This window comes from Saccopteryx leptura, chromosome 2 (genome assembly GCF_036850995.1).
Source record: "Saccopteryx leptura isolate mSacLep1 chromosome 2, mSacLep1_pri_phased_curated, whole genome shotgun sequence".
NCBI lineage: Eukaryota > Metazoa > Chordata > Mammalia > Chiroptera > Emballonuridae > Saccopteryx > Saccopteryx leptura.
Window position 1 is genome coordinate 117,878,596 of NC_089504.1, and position 17,135 is coordinate 117,895,730.

The 17,135-nt window shown below is 39.0% G+C and overlaps 1 protein-coding gene across 1 annotated transcript in view; it reads right to left on the reverse strand.

Annotated features, from left to right (window-relative positions):
• Positions 1–17,135, reverse strand: part of MRPL42 (mitochondrial ribosomal protein L42) — a 38,765-nt gene that overhangs the window by 16,134 nt on the left and 5,496 nt on the right. Inside the window, exons 2-4 of the mRNA XM_066368641.1 lie at positions 16,969–17,134; positions 8,169–8,232; positions 5,852–5,936 (exon numbers count right to left, since the gene is read on the reverse strand). Of these exons, the coding sequence (XP_066224738.1) occupies positions 5,852–5,936; positions 8,169–8,232; positions 16,969–17,038 (219 nt within the window). The 5' untranslated portion in view covers positions 17,039–17,134. The remainder of the gene's footprint in view (positions 1–5,851; positions 5,937–8,168; positions 8,233–16,968; position 17,135) is intronic.

Consider the following 17,135-nt stretch of genomic DNA (forward strand, 5'->3'; position numbering starts at 1 on the left):
GGGGAAATAAATATTATGAGTAAAGAAACATAAGTAAGGCCCTGGTCGGTTGGCTCAGTGGTAGAGCATCGGCCCAGTGTGCAGATATCCCTGGTTCAATTCCTGGTCAGGGCATCTAGGAGAAGCATCCATCTGCTTCTCCACCCCTGCCCCTTCTCTCTCTCTCTCTCTCTCACTCTATCTTCCACTGCTGCAGCCATGGCTCGATTGGATGGAGGGAGTTAGCCACAGGCACTGAGGATGGCTCCATGGCCTCTGCCTCAGGTGCTAAAAACATGGCTCCGTTGCTGAGCAATGGAGCAAGGGCTCTTGATGGGCAGAGCATTGCCCCCTAGTGGGCTTGCCAGATGGATCCTGGTTGGGGTGTGTGCAGGAGTCTCTCTGCCTCTCCTCCTCTCACTAAAAAATAAAAAATAAATAAATGTGAACTATAATTGAAAAATAAAGTTAAAAAATTAAATAAAAAAAAAAGAAATGAATCTCACTAAACGAGATTATAAAAGGCCTTCAAAGTTATATTTAGAAATAACAATTTGACATAAGTAGAAATAAGTAGCCGCTTATGTGGTATGGGAGGGAATAAGGAGGAATATAATGAAAAAGTTAAGAACTTGGGCTTTGCCTGACCAGGTGGATAGAGTGGATAGAGCGTCAGACTGAGATGCGGAGGACCCAGGTTCGAGACCCCGAGGTCGCCAGCTTGAGCGCAGACTCATCTGGTTTGAGCAAAGCTCACCAGTTTGGACCCAAGGTCGCTGGCTCGAGCAAGGGGTTACTCAGTCTGCTGTAGCCCCACGGTCAAGGCACATATGAGAAAGCAATCAATGAACTTGTCGCAACGAAAAAATGATTGATGCTTCTCATCTCTCTCCGTTCCTGTGTGTCTGTTCCTATCTATCCCTCTCTCTGACTCTCGCTCTGTCTCTGTAAAAAAAAAGAAAAAGAAAAAAAGAACTTGGGCTTTGGCCTCTGATACTATCACTTATCAGCTCTGCCCTTGAGCACGTTATTTAAGCTCTTATTTTCCCTCTCTATAAAATCAGAAAAGTAATAATTACCTAATAAGGGCCTGATAATTATTAAGTAAAATAATAATATATAGTACACTTAGCCGTCCCTCATTCTCTAAGAGTTCAATAATGGTAGGTCACTATTAACATTTCTTATTGTCCTCAAACAGAAAAAAAGGTGATATAAATTTCTTAAAATAACAAATGCTCCTTAGACACAAAGTAATATTAAATATCATCTCTTGTTTGTAAAGTAAAATATTAATAAGTGTCTTTTCAAGTTACTATCAGACCTTGAGGGGTACTAGCAAATATGGGATTGGAGTCTATAGTTTTCTCTCTCTTAGGTTATTAAATATGTTGCTAAAGATCAAATGTTTTCTATATTATCAAAAAATTAAATTCTTTTCAAGTGTTAATAAATGTTCAGGTTTTTAGTCCTACTCCCAAGCAGGCTCAATTCTAATACATCACAAATTCTCTCTGCTTTGTATGATTAAAAAGTTTTCCCCCCCGGCATACAGATAAAAGATGTTGGAATTAATGGATTTTTCAGAATTGATTATGAGGCAGTATTTGATCTCTTTGATCAACTTCAAAGAAAGGATACATGAATGTTTCAGTAAAAAAAAAAAAAACTGAATATTAACATATTAACTTCATAAAACATTCATAACTGCCATCCTGAATTTCCTGTTTTTCTTAAGAACTTAAAAAATTTGACATTCAGGCCCTGGCCGGTTGGCTCAGCGGTAGAGCGTCGGCCTGGCATGCAGGAGTCTCAGGTTCGATTCCCGGCCAGGGCACACAGGAGAAGCGCCCATCTGCTTCTCCACCCCTCCCCCTCTCCTTCCTCTCTGTCTCTCTCTTCCCCTCCCGCGGCCCGGGAGCTGGGGATGGCTCTGTGGCCTCTGCCTCAGGTGCTAGAATGGCTCTGGATACAACAGAGCGATGCCCCAGAGGGGCAGAGCATCGCCCCCTGGTGGGCATGCCGGGTGGATCCCGATTGGGCGCATGCGGGAGTCTGTATGACTGCCTCCCTATTTCCAGCTTCAGAAAAATGAAAAAAAAAAAAAAATTGACATTCAAAATTTCCCACTAAATTAACCACCAAAAAGAATTGCCTAGTACTTACAATTTTACTTTATTTTTCCAATCATTATTATTATTATTATTATTATTATTGCCTCTGGTGGAATGGAATATCTTTATTTTCCTAAACTAGATATCCTAAATTTGGAAAACATTTTTAGAATATTAGTACTTTAACAAAACATACACCAGGCAGAAGCAGAAAAGAAGGATCTTTTTACTTGGAGCTACAGAAGGTGATCAACATGCTTTAGTTTAGAGTCAAATATAAATACCCAGAAAACCAAAGATGCAAATCATCTCAGCTTTCTTAGAGCCAGTGTCAGGTGATCTGCAACACTGTTTTCCAGGGCCCAGGGGGCCAAGGGCCCACTAGAGCTGCAGCCCTACTTCCTGGAGAAGAGAAAAACAAGACTAAATTTTAAGTTCTGTTTGAGGATATTTATTTAATGGTATATGCTATCATCATGAGTCTTATAAGTCTGGATTCAGAAAGAACATACTTTATTCTAACAGTAACAAGTTTTCAAGAACGTTTCTTGTTGTGTAGCCCAATCTACAATTTATTAGTTAAGGAACAAAAAGAAAGCCATGCCTCCACATGTGAATATTTCTTAGCCCTAAAAGAGAACAACCTTAAACATGGTGAGAGAAACAAATGTATTTATTTTGTTAATAACGTTCATTGTGAACCTACCAAGTAAAAGCTGTGATTCTAGGTGCTAAGGATATAGCAAAAACAGAACAGACAAGGCCTTGCCTTTTGTCTTCATGGAGCTTACGTTTTAGTGGTCAGAGAGGAACAGAAAAACAAGTCCTCCGAGTGCCAAAATGATAAATGGTAAGGAAAGTAAAGGAAAGACAGACAATAGGGAGTTTGGGAACAGGGGTACTACTTTAAATGCAGTAATCAAGGAAGGCAAATAAGGTAACAAACAAGTAAAGACCTAAAGGAAAGGAAACTATGATTTCTGGGGTAAAAATATTACAGGCAGAGGAAACAGGAAATATATAGGCTCTGAGGCAGGAGCTTGCCTAATATACTTGAAAATCAGCAGGGAGACCAGTGTGGAAGCAGAGGAGGGATTATAAGTAAACTGACAGGAGTGATCTTCCAAACTCGAGAGAAGATTACGGATGATGTGAGGGAGGAGACATCTGCTACAACAAAGGCAGTGCAACCAATAAAGAGAAAGCAGGGAACAGATCTACGCTGGGTGAGAAGTGTGAATGTGCGAGATGCACAAGAGACTGAAAAAGTGGTTCAATCCACTGATACAGGTCTCAGTGGGAGGATGAATAGTTCTTGGAGCTGAAAGACTGGGGAAGTTGGTAGTAAACTAGTAGAATTCTTGGAATTGAGACTGGGAGAAAGGAGAAGCAATTATTTGTTTTTTTTGTTCGTTTTCTTGACAGAGACAGAGAGAGTCAGAGAGAGGGGCAAAAGGAACAGACAGGAAGGGAGAGAAATGAGAAGCATCGATTCTTCGTTGCAGCTCCTTAGTTGTTCGTTGATTGCTTGTTCACTGATTGCTTTCTCACATGTGCCTTGACCAGGTGGCTACAGCAGACCGAGTAACCCCTTGCTCGAGCCAGCAACCTTGGGCTCAAGCTGGTGAGCCTTGCTCAACCAGATGAGCCCGCGCTCAAGGTAGCAACCTCGGAGTTTCGAACCTGGGTCCTCCGCATCCCAGTCTGACGCTCTATCCACGGCGCCATCTCTTGGTCGGGCAGAAGCAGTTATTTGTGATTAGAATATCTGAAGGATACAATCATGGGAGTGGGGGCTGAGGTGGGGAGAAAAGAGCAAAAAGTGAGAGGCCAAAGTATTAGGAAAATCATATACATGGATACTTAAATAAGAAAGAAGTAGGACAGAAACTGTACTGGAGAGTTTAAAAGACTTCTAAAATCTTCAAGGGCTTGACCTGTGGTGGTGCAGAGGATAGAGCATCAACCTGGAATGCTGAAGTTGATGATTTGAAACCCTGGGCTTGCCTGGTCAAGGCACATACGAGAAGATGCTTCTTGGTTCCCACCCCAGCCCCTCTAAAATCAATAAATAAAATCGTACAAAATTTTTTTTCTTAATAAAATAAATATTATCTTCAAGGAAGAGTGAAAGGATGGAGGGAGAGGAGAAGTAAACTGTGGGTTGGTAGATGACAGCAACAAAAATAGTAGTAGATGGTAGAGTTTAAAGATATAAATGCCAAAGCTAGAAAATCTTGAGAAGGAAAAATGGTCTGGCCCTAACAATGAGGAGCTACAGTGACACCTACCCCACCTCTAGGCCCTGTAATAAACGGAAATAGGAGAGATGACAGCAACCATTTAAAAGACTGCTAGGGAAGCACTGGTCCCAGGGTACAGCCAAGTTTCTGTTGAGCGAGAAGGTGAAGGCAACATTCTGGAAGAAGTTAAGTTTATGAAAATTTTTGCTGATGATATTAAATCCTAAAAGCACAGAGGAAGAGTGTGAGAGTTGGGAGGGACAGGAGAAGGGTCAGATTCAGAGATATAAACAGCCATGTGCAGATGAGAGTGTGGATGCTGAGAAACAACCTCATAGTCTTGGTATTGCACTAAGACAGAAAAAAGCATATAACCATAAATATACCACAAAATAAGAATGGAAGAAGGCACAAAATAGTATGAGCTGGAAGGTCTACAGGCCAAAAGTCACTGACTTAGGCCTATTTTCTGCACACTGCCCAAAGAAATGAAATGAAAGAGGTATTGAATTACTATGAGATGTGGCTAGAATACAAAGCAGGCAGACAAAATGCTAAGGTTAAAACGGAATAAAAATTGGAAAAATAGCAATCTATTGTATCAACTCAACCAGTACTCTGGCCCTATTGGTAATTTTTAAAAATATGTACCACTGCCTGACCGGTTGTGGCGCAGTGGATAGAGCACAGACCTGGGATGCTGAGGACCCAGGTTCAAAACCCCAAGGTCACTGGCTTGAGCCCAAGGTCACCGGCTTGAGCAAGTGGTCACTCTTCTCATCTCTCTCCCTTCCTGTCCCTCTCGCTCTTTCTCTCTCACTTAAAATAAACAGTAACAAAGAAAAAATTCAACAAACATTAAACGGACTATCAGACCTAATACAATATAAAATTTATGAAATAGTACTTTAAAATACAAGTTTTTCACAATTTACTACAATAGATTATTGTATTTTCCCCATGTATAAGACATTCCCATGTATAAGACACACCTTAATTTTGGGGCCCAAAATTTGAAAAAAATATATTACATAAAATTATTGAACTAAAGCTTTATACATCATAAAATTCATACAACTCCTCATCATTGTCAAATGCAAGTAAAAAAAATCTACAACTATTGTATAAGACACATCCAGTTTTTAGACCCCCAAATTTTTCGGACAATGGTGTGTCTTATACATGGGGATATATGGTATACCACAGGGTAGTATTGGACAATGTGTTCTGTAAGTTTATAGCATGTGTATTTGATCCTAGTCAGAACTCTGCCAAATTTTAGAAAACTGATGCCATAATTGTGCTTAAATGGTTCACTTTGCGCACTGAAAATAGTCTTTAAAGGGAGATGAAATGGAAATGAGAAAAATCAAAACAGTAAAATAAAAAAGCCAAAAGATATAAATCAAAATTTTTAAAATTTCAAATAAAAGGAAATCCTTCTCTTTTTACAGTATAAGGAGGAATAATTTCTAACAGGAAATTACAAATTATAAGAGATTTTATCATACATACTTTTGTGTGTTCATATGGAATGTCCACAGAAGGATGGTAGCAAACTATTGTCCGGCTATCAGATGTCAAAGCAAGCTCTACTTTGCTAAAAAAGAATGTTTCAGAAACCAAGTTACACTGTATTCAAAGCAGAATGATCCTTCTTAGAGCTAAAATTAATTATGAATCCCTGAAGAACAGATGCCATGTCACTAAACTGGCAAATCTGGTACCCATATAATAGAGAACAATTCAGACTATCCCACAAAAAATATATCAGATTAACTACCACAAGAAACGCTTAATGCATTACCCACTATTATAATAATCTAAATCAGTCTTCAAATTATTTGCTTTTAGACTATCCATACCTTTGGGAGATATCTTCATATTTATTTGTCACTATTATTAGAATTCCTTTTACTTATCTAAAAACTACCTTCAGGCCCTGGCCATAGGCTCAGTGGATAGAGCGTCAGCCTGGCATATGGATGTCCCAGGTTTGATTCCTGGTCAGGGAACACAAAAGAAACAACCATCTGCTTTTCTTCCCCTCACCTCCCCCTCCCCCGTCTCTTCCTCTTCCCCTACCACATCAAGTGACTCAACTGGTTTGAGCGTTGGCCCCAGGTGCTGAGGGTAGCTCAGTTGGTCTGAGCATAACAGCTTTGAGCAGTAAAAATAGCTCAAGTGATTTGAGCATTGGCCCCAGACAGGGGTGGCCAGGTGGATCCCAGTCAGGGTGCATGCAGGAGTCTACCTCACTATCTTCCCTCCCCTCACTTAAAAAATAAATAAAAATATAAAGGGGTCACTCAGTCTGCTGTAGCCCCTCGGTCAAGGCACATATGAGAAATCAATCAATGAACAACTAAGGAACCGCAACGAAGAATTGATGTTTCTCATCTCTCTCTCTACCTGCCTGTCCATATCTGTCCCTCTCTCTGACTCTCCCTGTCTCTGCCACAAAAAAAAAAACAAAAAAAAGTACTTCAAAAAAAAAAAAAAAAGATGTGTAGAAAAGATATCTTCCATCAAGTAAGAGGACATACTTGGCTGAATTATTAAAGTTGAAGATCAACAAAGTACATAATCTTCCAGGTAAAGAATCACCTGAATTTCTAATCATAAAGATTATAGCTGAGCACTTTGTTTAAAGCAGCATTTCTCCAAGTTGTATTGTTTCTCCAAAACAACACAACTGTAAAAAGCGTTCCATAAAAAGGGTTCTATAGCCTAACAAATTTGGGAACTACTGAATATGATCCCTTCCCTTCATTAATATCCCTCAGAAGAACATACTTTGGGCAATACTCCTTTAAATACTTCGAGGAATGTCCTGACTGGATCTCAATCTTTCAGGTTCCAATTAACCAAGTCTGTTTCTCAAAGACTCTGGCAAATATTATTGTACTTTGATCCATACACATTTGAAGGAACAAGACTTTAACTTTTATTAAACATATGTGTTCTCTATATTTCTATAAATTTAAGTTTCTAGGATTTTAACACCAACCAGATTTGAGCCATACCAACAATTAAACTATAAAGTGTATTTTAGCTAACTCGGAATAAGGGTGTTTCACCATAATTTAAAAATGAAATACCATAACATAGCTACAATGAACATTCAATCTATAAAATGATTTTTAATGAAGAATGGAATTTTACATAATGTACCTACAAGACTCATTCTTTTCAAGTTCAAAAAGTGTTACCTTTTCTAATTTTATCACTATCTTAACACTTACTAAATGTACAATTAAAACTATATAAGTATCAAGAGGGAAGAAAATATATTTTTACTAAAATTTACAATAAAAATGTTGCTTAAGAAAATAAGTTGCAGTTTCTGCACATCAGATTCTGTTGTAGAGAAAAAAAAGACATCTTATTTAAATGTTATTCCTAGTTCTTAGCATAGTGACTAGAAAAAGTACCAAGTATTATGATTCAAATATTTGTGATTTTAAATTATTCAATGTCAAACAAAAGATAAATAACTGCATAAGCTAATAAATATAAACCCTAAGAGAAAACTATAAAAACTAATTAAGTTTTTCAAGAAGCTAAAGAATGCTTCAGGAAGAAAAGATAGCATTTTTAACAGCATGTCTGTCTTACAACAAATTAAGTATTAACTGAAACATAATGATAATGATTTTTATTTAAAATGTTTATAAGCCCAGATACTGGGTAAATGAGATCACTGAAATAATTTTGAAAAACAAAATTAAAGAATAATCAAAAAGTAGAAAACACCCAAACCAGAAATAAAATTAAATCATTTCAGATACAGCTAAGAGACTTAGGTTTTCAATTGAATTTTAATACATACCAATTATAATCATCTGGAAGAGAAGAATACGTGGATTTATGACAAACACAATATATTGCGCCATCTGCAAAATCCCAAAAAGGAAAGTGGATTTAGTTAATTTGAGCATATGCTTTCACATAAATGAAAAGCTATTTTCGCTCATTCAATCAGTATTTACTGTTTACTATGAAATGGGATCATGCTAAGGGTCCAGGATTCAACAAGATCCAGTTGCTGTCCTCAGAAAGAGTACAAGTCTGCTGAAAGACAGACAAGAGAGCAAACAATTCCAAAATAAAAGATAAGCCCTGTTAGGATGGGTAAGTATTAGGAAAGAGAAGAAACACAGAAAAGTTACACAAGTTCAAGAATGCCTTTCCAGTGGAGATGACGTCTAAGGTACTCTGAAGGATAAGGAATAAAAAGGAGTTAGTGAGGGGTGGGTATCACGTTCCCGGCAGAGGGAGTAACAAGTGCCAAGGGTCAGAGATAGTAAGAATATGAAGTATTTGGGTATGCTAAAAACTTTTCTGTGACTGGAGTGCAGTTTATAAATGGGGAGTGTTGAGTGTTGAAATACATACAAAATAAATTTTTCAAAATTAACTTCTCTTAATCGAAATGCTCATATTTCAAAGCACATTATTCTTTTTTAGAATACCTATTAATTCAAGACCCATAATTATTTTTTAAAAAGTTTGTGAAAGGTTTTCCTTGTGTTCAGAGAAAGGGTGTTCTTTTAAATATAAAGAAAAAATGTATTTGTAGCTCAGTTTAGTTAAAAACAAGTTCTGAATATATATCTTGGCTAAAGTCAAGGAACAACTTCTCTCAAGTGAGGATCTATTTCCTCAGTATGAAATACAATCCCTATTTTTTGTTGTTGTTGTTATTTTTCTGAAGTTGGAAATGGGGAGACAGACAGACTCCCGCATGTGCCCGACCAGGATTCACCTGGCATACCCACCAGGGGGCGATGCTCTGCCCATTTGGGGCATTGTTCTGTTGCAATCAGAGCCATTCTAGCGCCTGAGGCAGAGGCCATGGAGCCATCCTCAGCGCCCGGCCAACTTTGCTCCAATGGAGCCTCGGATGTGGGAGGGGAAGAGAGAGACAGAGAAGAAGGAGAGGGGGAGGGGTGGAGAAGCAGATGGGCGCTTCTCCTGTGTGCCCTGGCCAGGAATCAAACCCGGGACTCCTGCATGCCAGGATGACGCTCTTCCACTGAGCCAACCAGCCAGGGCACAATCCCTACTTTTTTCAAATATCACTCATCCTTCAAAGTCAAATGCTGCTCTTTCATCAAATCCTTTTTCCCCTCCCCATCCCATAACCCCCATAACAGAGGGAAATGTTGTCTATTTTACACATCCCAAATCAAACATTTCATATGGCATTGCTATATCTTCTTTGCAATCTTTTCTGCATCAATCATTGACGTGTATCAAAGATGTGTAGAGCCTGACCAGGCGGTGGCGCAGGGGATAGATCGTCAGACTGGGATGTGGAGGACCCAGGTTTGAGACCCTGAGGTCACCAGCTTGAGCGCGGGCTCATCTGGTTTGAGTAAGGCTCACCAGCTTGAGCCCAAGGTCACTGGCTCGAGCAAGGGGTCACTCGGTCTGCTGTAGCCCCCTGGTCAAGGCACATATGAGAAATCAATCAATGAACAACTAAAGAACCGCAACGAAGAACTGATGTTTCTCATCTCTCTCCCTTCCTGTCTGTCTGTCTCTATCTGTCCCTCTCTCTGACTCTCCCTGTCTCTGCCATAACCCCCCCCCCCAAATACTTAAACAACAATAAAAAGATGTGTAGAAAAAATATCTTCCATCTTTGTATACCTATCCTTTTCCCAAGGACTGCATACACTGAGAGGTCTAAATATAAATTCTTACTCCAAAGCATAAAAAATACCTTAACAATACTCACTATTATCATAAAAGACTATTCAACAAAATGTCAAATCCAAAATTCTACTGATGTAAGATAACAAAATATAAAGAATTAACCTCATTTCTCAAGAGATTCATTAGTTTTCAATTAACTGTGCTGAGAGAAGCATTCAATAAGACAAATCAGAGGTTAAAGTAAAAAGCTTTTATATATTTTATTCTCTTATTTTACATTAATGAGATTCATCCTAATTATACTTGGATTAATATTAAAATTCCTATTCTCTGAATACAAACCAGCTAGGTGATGGAATTTTCCCTGAAAGAAATGGTTGGATAGCAGATGCAGGACAGATAGGATTAAGTATTCTTAAACAGGCAGGGGGAAAACACAAGACAACTGTATTTCAGTTCAACAAGAAACTCTATACAATTTTTACCCTGTACTTACACAGACATTTGTTTTGTACCCTTAGGACACATGTCACATTCTACCTCAGGGGTCGGGAACCTATGGCTCGTGAGCCAGATGTGGCTCTTTTGATGGCTGCATCTGGCTCGCAAACAAATCTTTAATAAAAAAAATAAATAACGTTAAAAATATAAAACATTCTCATGTATTACAATCCATTCATTTCCTACCGCTCATGTTCATGGTTGCGGGTGGTTGGAGCCAATCACAGCTGTCCTCCGGGACAACACCAAATTTTTATTGGATAATGCATAATGTACATGGGTCGTTGTATGGCTCTCACGGAATTACATTTGGTATTCCTATTTCATACAGATGTGTGTTTCACCTGCAACCACACTGTATTCATTACTGTGTACACTACAGTGGCTACCAATAAAAAAGTGATGGCCAAACAGCCTCTAAAATATTAATTTCTAAATAATTAATGCTTGAAAAACTGGTATGACACTTTACCAAGAAAGTAATTTTGGTTATGGTAAGTATTAGAGGTTCTCAATATATAATTAAGACTGATGTCAAAGTTAACCTCAATCAACCCAAAACAATTAAATGAGCCAAAAAAAGAATTCCAATGAGAGTCAGCTCTCTGCAACTTATGGGCTATTGTCACATATATATGTTTGATTTCATTTTGATAAGATACTGTATATAAAAGCTGACATCCCCACTTAATTTACAAATGGTTGATATTTTAAGTGACTACAGGAAAGGCAGAAGAGCAGAAAGTGTATTGGACAAAGGAAGGTGGGAGGCCTGGGTTTTGATCAGTCCTCATTTAGCACATATACACCTCGGGTAAGTTCTCAAAGGTAGAGAACTCAAGTCCTTTCATCTTCAGAAAGAGAATACCACATGGCAATGCAAAGTTGTTGTAAAATTCAAAGTAGTAAGGATCAAATGGCTTACTATGCTTAAAAAACTGTAAAATATTCTACATTCCCATGTTGACTGTATATTTTGGAAGGTTTTAGAAGTTCCTTCTGAAATAAAGGAAGAGTTTTTTATTTCTGCTCATTGAACTTTCTCCGTTAATCATGGTTTTGCTTTGCTTCTAATCTTAATATCCTTCCTTTTGGTATAAAATATCTGTAATAATAGTAATAACAGAAATTGTGCAGAATAAGGGGCTTCAGGTGTTGTAAGGTACAAAAGGCTACAGAATTAATATTAATATTTTAGGAAGCTTCAAAAACATTTTATTAATTTGGGCTAGGAGTACAGAGAGATTTTGTAAATGACCTCTGTACTTGTATGATTAGCATAAAACAAAGATGGCCGATGACATTGTGTTGTAAATGCAGAAAGAGAAAGGAGACTTGGATTCTCTGACCTTCCCCCATACCTATGGGGAAATGGGTGAATAGTTAGCCAGGTGTAGGGAGAGAAGAGATTAAATTAAGCCTTTTCTTATACTAACGGACCATTTACAGGCATTTGTCCCCATGGAAACTACCTCTCCCCTCCTGAAAGCATGGAGTTAATGTATCTCTAAACAAAGATAGCAAATGAACACCATAAAATTATAGGAATGTCTTTTAGTATATAAAGTGACATTTTTACCATTATGTTGCCTTGTAAGTTTTAATGTAGAAGCGTTTATTATGAATCTTATAGACAAATGTTATAAACGTGCTAATGAATTGTGTTCCATCCCCCTCCCTTCATCCTTTCCCAAACCTGTATAGGAGAAAACAAAAGGTATAGGCTTACACCTTAATGTCAGGTTATTTCCCCGCCCATGTATAATTAATGGTATATAACCAACCCCTAGAATATTAATGAGACACGATTTGGGACTGACCCTGTGTAAGCTATATGCGGCCGGCATATTTAATAAATTTCCTCCTTTAATAAAACTCTTCAAAAACTTATTTGGACTATGTGCATCTACAAAAACCCGCAAAATTGTGATTGGGTACTTTACAATACAGGTAGTCACTGAATACCAGGAAGACTAAATGATAATGGATTAATTTTCTGGGGTAACTTAAGTTAATTTTTAGTTAACTAGATATTTTGACAACTCAAATTCATTCATATCAGTTCAACAAACAATTATTTACCCCCCATGTATAAGAGGCACTAAGGAAACCAAAACCAAAATAAACTAGACACTGTATAAATTTATAATTGTAAAGCCAGTATCCACAGCCATTATCACAGCCGCCTGGCCCATGCAGGTTTGCATTAGATTTGGACAGACAGTAATGAAACAACGGAGCCAAGAACTGGTGGGCCATCATCTTTAATCCTAGCTTGCACCCGGCGGGCAAGTAAAAACACACACTGGGCTCCAGAACCCACTCATTCAGTGCTCACAAAGCTACTGACTTACCTGAATTTCCTACAATCAAAGGTTTCTAGCTCACCAGCCTTATTCATCTCTGTTCCCATCTCTTTCCTTCTCTCTGCACAAACTCTGCACAAACTGGCTTCTCACTCAGCACTCCACCATCTTGGGTGCCTCTCCTGGTTCCTCCACATGGCCCTTCTCTGCTCTCCTCTCTAATGCTAATCTCAGGAACCCAGAGAGCAAGCTCCAAGTCTGCCCCACTTTATAGTGCAGAAATCAAAACCTTTAATCCAATATACAAAAATAAGGAAGTCTCTAATACAAAGTCACTTATCTGAGACATGATGGGATTGAACCACCCCACATCAAAAAGGGTGGGAAAGGCTTAATCCTAAAACCAAGCCCCAGGCTACAAGGATCCTGCCTGCCCACAGCCTGCCCCCAACACACATTAATATCACCTGGGCGATGGGCTTCCACGTGGGCAGCGCCATCTTTAACAAGTGAACATAATATATTTTATCTGCCCAACAATAATCTAGTGGGTAAAGTATACATAGACAATTTTCACTTATCCTGAGTGAGGACTAACTGCTGTTTCAAGACAGTCTTGAATTCCTGTCAGGGCAAAGGGAAGGTTAAGCAGCACCGGTCTCACAATTCTCAACAAAAATGCTCCCAGGTATCAAGGACTGACTACTGTTTGTTTTGACTGATTTTTACACCTAAAGTCTCATAGCAATCTCCTCCTCCTTTTACTTTGTTAGTTATACTGTTACTTATACAGTACTATTTCTTATATCTTTTTTTTTTTTTAGCGAGAGAGGAAGGGAGGAGGTAGAAACATCAATCCTGTATATATTCTGTACCCTGATCCCTGATCAGAGACTGAACCAGCAACCTCTGTGCTTCGGAACAATGCTCTAACACAGTGGTCCCCAACCCTTGGGCCATGGACCGGTAGCGGTCTGTGGGCCATTTGGTACCAGTCCGCAGAGAAAGAATAAATAACTTAGATTATTTTTGTTTTATTTATATTTAAGTCTGAATGATGTTTTATTTTTTAAAAATGACCAGATTCCCTCTGTTACATCCGTCTAAGACTCACTCTTGATGCTTGTCTAGGTCACGTGATACATTTATCTGTCCCACCCTAAAGGCTGGTCTGTGAAAATATTTTCTGACATTAAACCGGTCCGTGGCCCAAAATAGGTTGGGGACCACTGCTTTAACCAACCAAGCTATCTGACCAGGGTATATACTTTTTTTTCTCTTTTTTTAGTGAGAGAGAGAGAGAGACAGAGACAGACAAAGAGAAAAGAGATGAGAAACATCAATTTATAGTTGCAGCACTTTTATTTGTTCACTGATTGTTTCTCATATGTGCCTTGACTGGGGGAGGGATTGCTCCAGCTAGGCCAGTGACCCCTTGCTCAAGCCAGCAACCTTGGGCTCAAGCTAGCAACCATGGGATCATGTCTATGACCCCACCCACAGGCCAGCGACCCAATACTCAGGCTGGTAAACCTGTGCTCAAGCCAGATGAGCCAGTGCTCAAGCTGGGGAACTCAGGGTTTTGAACCTGGGTCTTCTACATCCCAAAGTGACACTCTATCCACTGTGCCACCACCTTTTATTTATACTTTTAATCCTGGTCTTCAAACAGTTCTTTTTCCCTTAATTCAATAAATAAACATTCAATTGCAAATGAGAGTAAAACAGGAAACATAAAGGTATGATGGGGACCAAAAAGCCAACAGGGTTGTTACAGTTTAGATTTTGGGGGGACAGAGGTGTGGGGAATTGGCTGTAAGCTGACAGTCTGCCCAACCCCCCACCTCACTTTCCTGATTAAGTTGCAAAAGGTTAAGCCTTTCCCCACACCTCCATGTTAGCTGATACTCATCCTACCCCACATGTCTCCCGGAAAGACTGGAGGCATGTTTCTTCTATCCTGTTTTGTGTAAAGCAGGGGTAGTCACCCTTTTTATACCTACTGCCCACTTTTGTATCTCTGTTAGTAGTAAAATTTTCTAACTGCCCATCAGTTCCACAGTTATGGTGATTTATAAAGTAGAGAAGTAACTTTACTTTATAAAATTTATAAAGCAGAGTCACAGCAAGTTAAAGCATATAATAATAATTACTTACCAAGTACTTTATGTCAGATTTTCACTAAGTTTGACAGAATAAATCTTTATAAAACAACTTACTATAGTTAAATCTATCTTTTTATTTACACTTTGGTTGCTCCGCTACTGCCCACCATGAAAGCTGGAATGCCCACTAGTGGGCAGTAGGGACCAGGTTGACTACCACTGATGTAAAGTTAAGATGTTATGAATGGTGGAGGTTTTCTGCACTTGGTAAAAATTCTTGGGTTGCCTTGGAAACATGATCAGAAATATCACTGATTTGCTAATGGCCCACTTTGCCCTATAAATAAAACAAGATGTGACTTTTGGGCATGCTCTGTTTCTGCTATCAGCTTTGCAGAGCCCTCCTGAACCCATTCTTTAATTCTTTAAGCATATTTTCTTAATTTCATGCCATTCCCACTCAGGACGTGGAATTACTAGTCGTGCTAGTTCGCGACAAAGGAAGAGATTCAAATGAGGCAGAGATGTGTAAAACGTTGGCTGATGTAGCTAAAAATGCAAAAGCAAACCTATTGGAACCCTCTAATTCTGTCTGCTTTAGTAATGGGAGAATAGTGTTCAGATAGTGGAAAAAGAAAGTAAAAGTAGGCCCTGGCCAGTTGGCTCAGTGCTAGAGCATTGGCCTGGCATGCAGGAGTCCCGGGTTCGATTCCCGGCCAGGGCACACAGGAGAAGCACCCACCTGCTTTTCCACCCCTCCCCCTCTCCTTCCTCTCTGTCTCTCTCTTCCCCTCCTGCAGCTGAGGCTCCACTGGAGCAAAGTTGGCCCAGGTGCTGAGGATGGCTCTGTGGCCTCTGCCTCAGGTGCTAGAATGGCTCTGGATGCAACAGAGCGACGCCCCGGATGGGCAGAGCATTGCCCCCTGGTGGGCGTGCCGGGTGGATCCTGGTCAGGTGCATGCAGGAGTCTGTCTGACTGCCTCCCCGTTTCTGGCTTCGGAAAAATACAAAAAAAAAAAAAGTAAAAGTAGGGGTGCTGGGAAATCTATTTACTTGTATAGATCGATGTTTTGACTATCAAACATGTATTAACACACTTTGAAAAAAACAGTACAATTTCTTCAGAACAGCTAGGTAGAAATTAATTTTTTTAAATGACTAAATAGATAAAAACACAAAGAGAATACACCAAAATATTAACAATAATTATCTTTGTAAGATGGAATTGTAATTTTGCCCTTTATTTGTTGATGTTAAGTACTCCTAAAAAAGTATTATGTGAAAAAATATATATATAGTAAATATGATTCAAACCAGAAAAGTTCCTCTTTATCATTCACGCACTTGCCCTCAGCTAAAATCTCAATTGTGGTTTACACAGATAACCAACCCATTTGGTTTATACTTTTTTGTGTGTGTGTGTGTGGCAGAGACAGAGTCAGAGAGAGGGACAGACAGGAAGGGAGAGAGATGAGAAGCATCAATTCTTCATTGAGGTTCCTTAGTTGTTCACTGATTGATTTCTCATATGTGCCTTGACTGGAGGGTTACAGCAGACTGAGTGACCCCTTGCTCGAGCCAGCGACCTTGAGCTCAAGCTGGAGAGCCTTGTTCAAACCCAGTGAGCTGGCGCTCAAGCTGGCGACCTCGGGGTCTCAAACTTGGGTCCTCCACGTCCCAGTCCGACGCTCTATCCACTGTGCCACCGCCTGGTCAGGCTGGTCTATACTTTTTACTCTATGTTTATACATGTACAGACACATGCATATGTGGTAGATCACCTTTTAAATGCACAAATGGAATCACACAATCGATACTGTTCTGTGACATACATTTTTATCCCCTTCCATTCAGACATCTGTACATAGTAAAGATGTACCTTACTTCACCCATTTCCTTTTCGATAGACATTTAGGCTTTTTCCCTTTTTCCATTATTGTAAACACTCCTGCTAAGGCACATACAGTAAGTAAATGCTTTAAACTTTCCATAATTAATACATTTTCTATAATATTTAAAAAGTTAAAACTCTATAAACACTAAAAAGCTCACTTACTTTGAATTGGATTTAAATGTTTCAAGATAGTTCTGTTGGATATCGCCCATTTCACTGCTGATACTGCCATGGTGAATCAAGATTTTTATCAAATGTATGTAAAAAGATGATTTGATTTTTTAAAAAATGCTTTAAATTTTTCTTCTAGGCATACCTATTTTCATCCC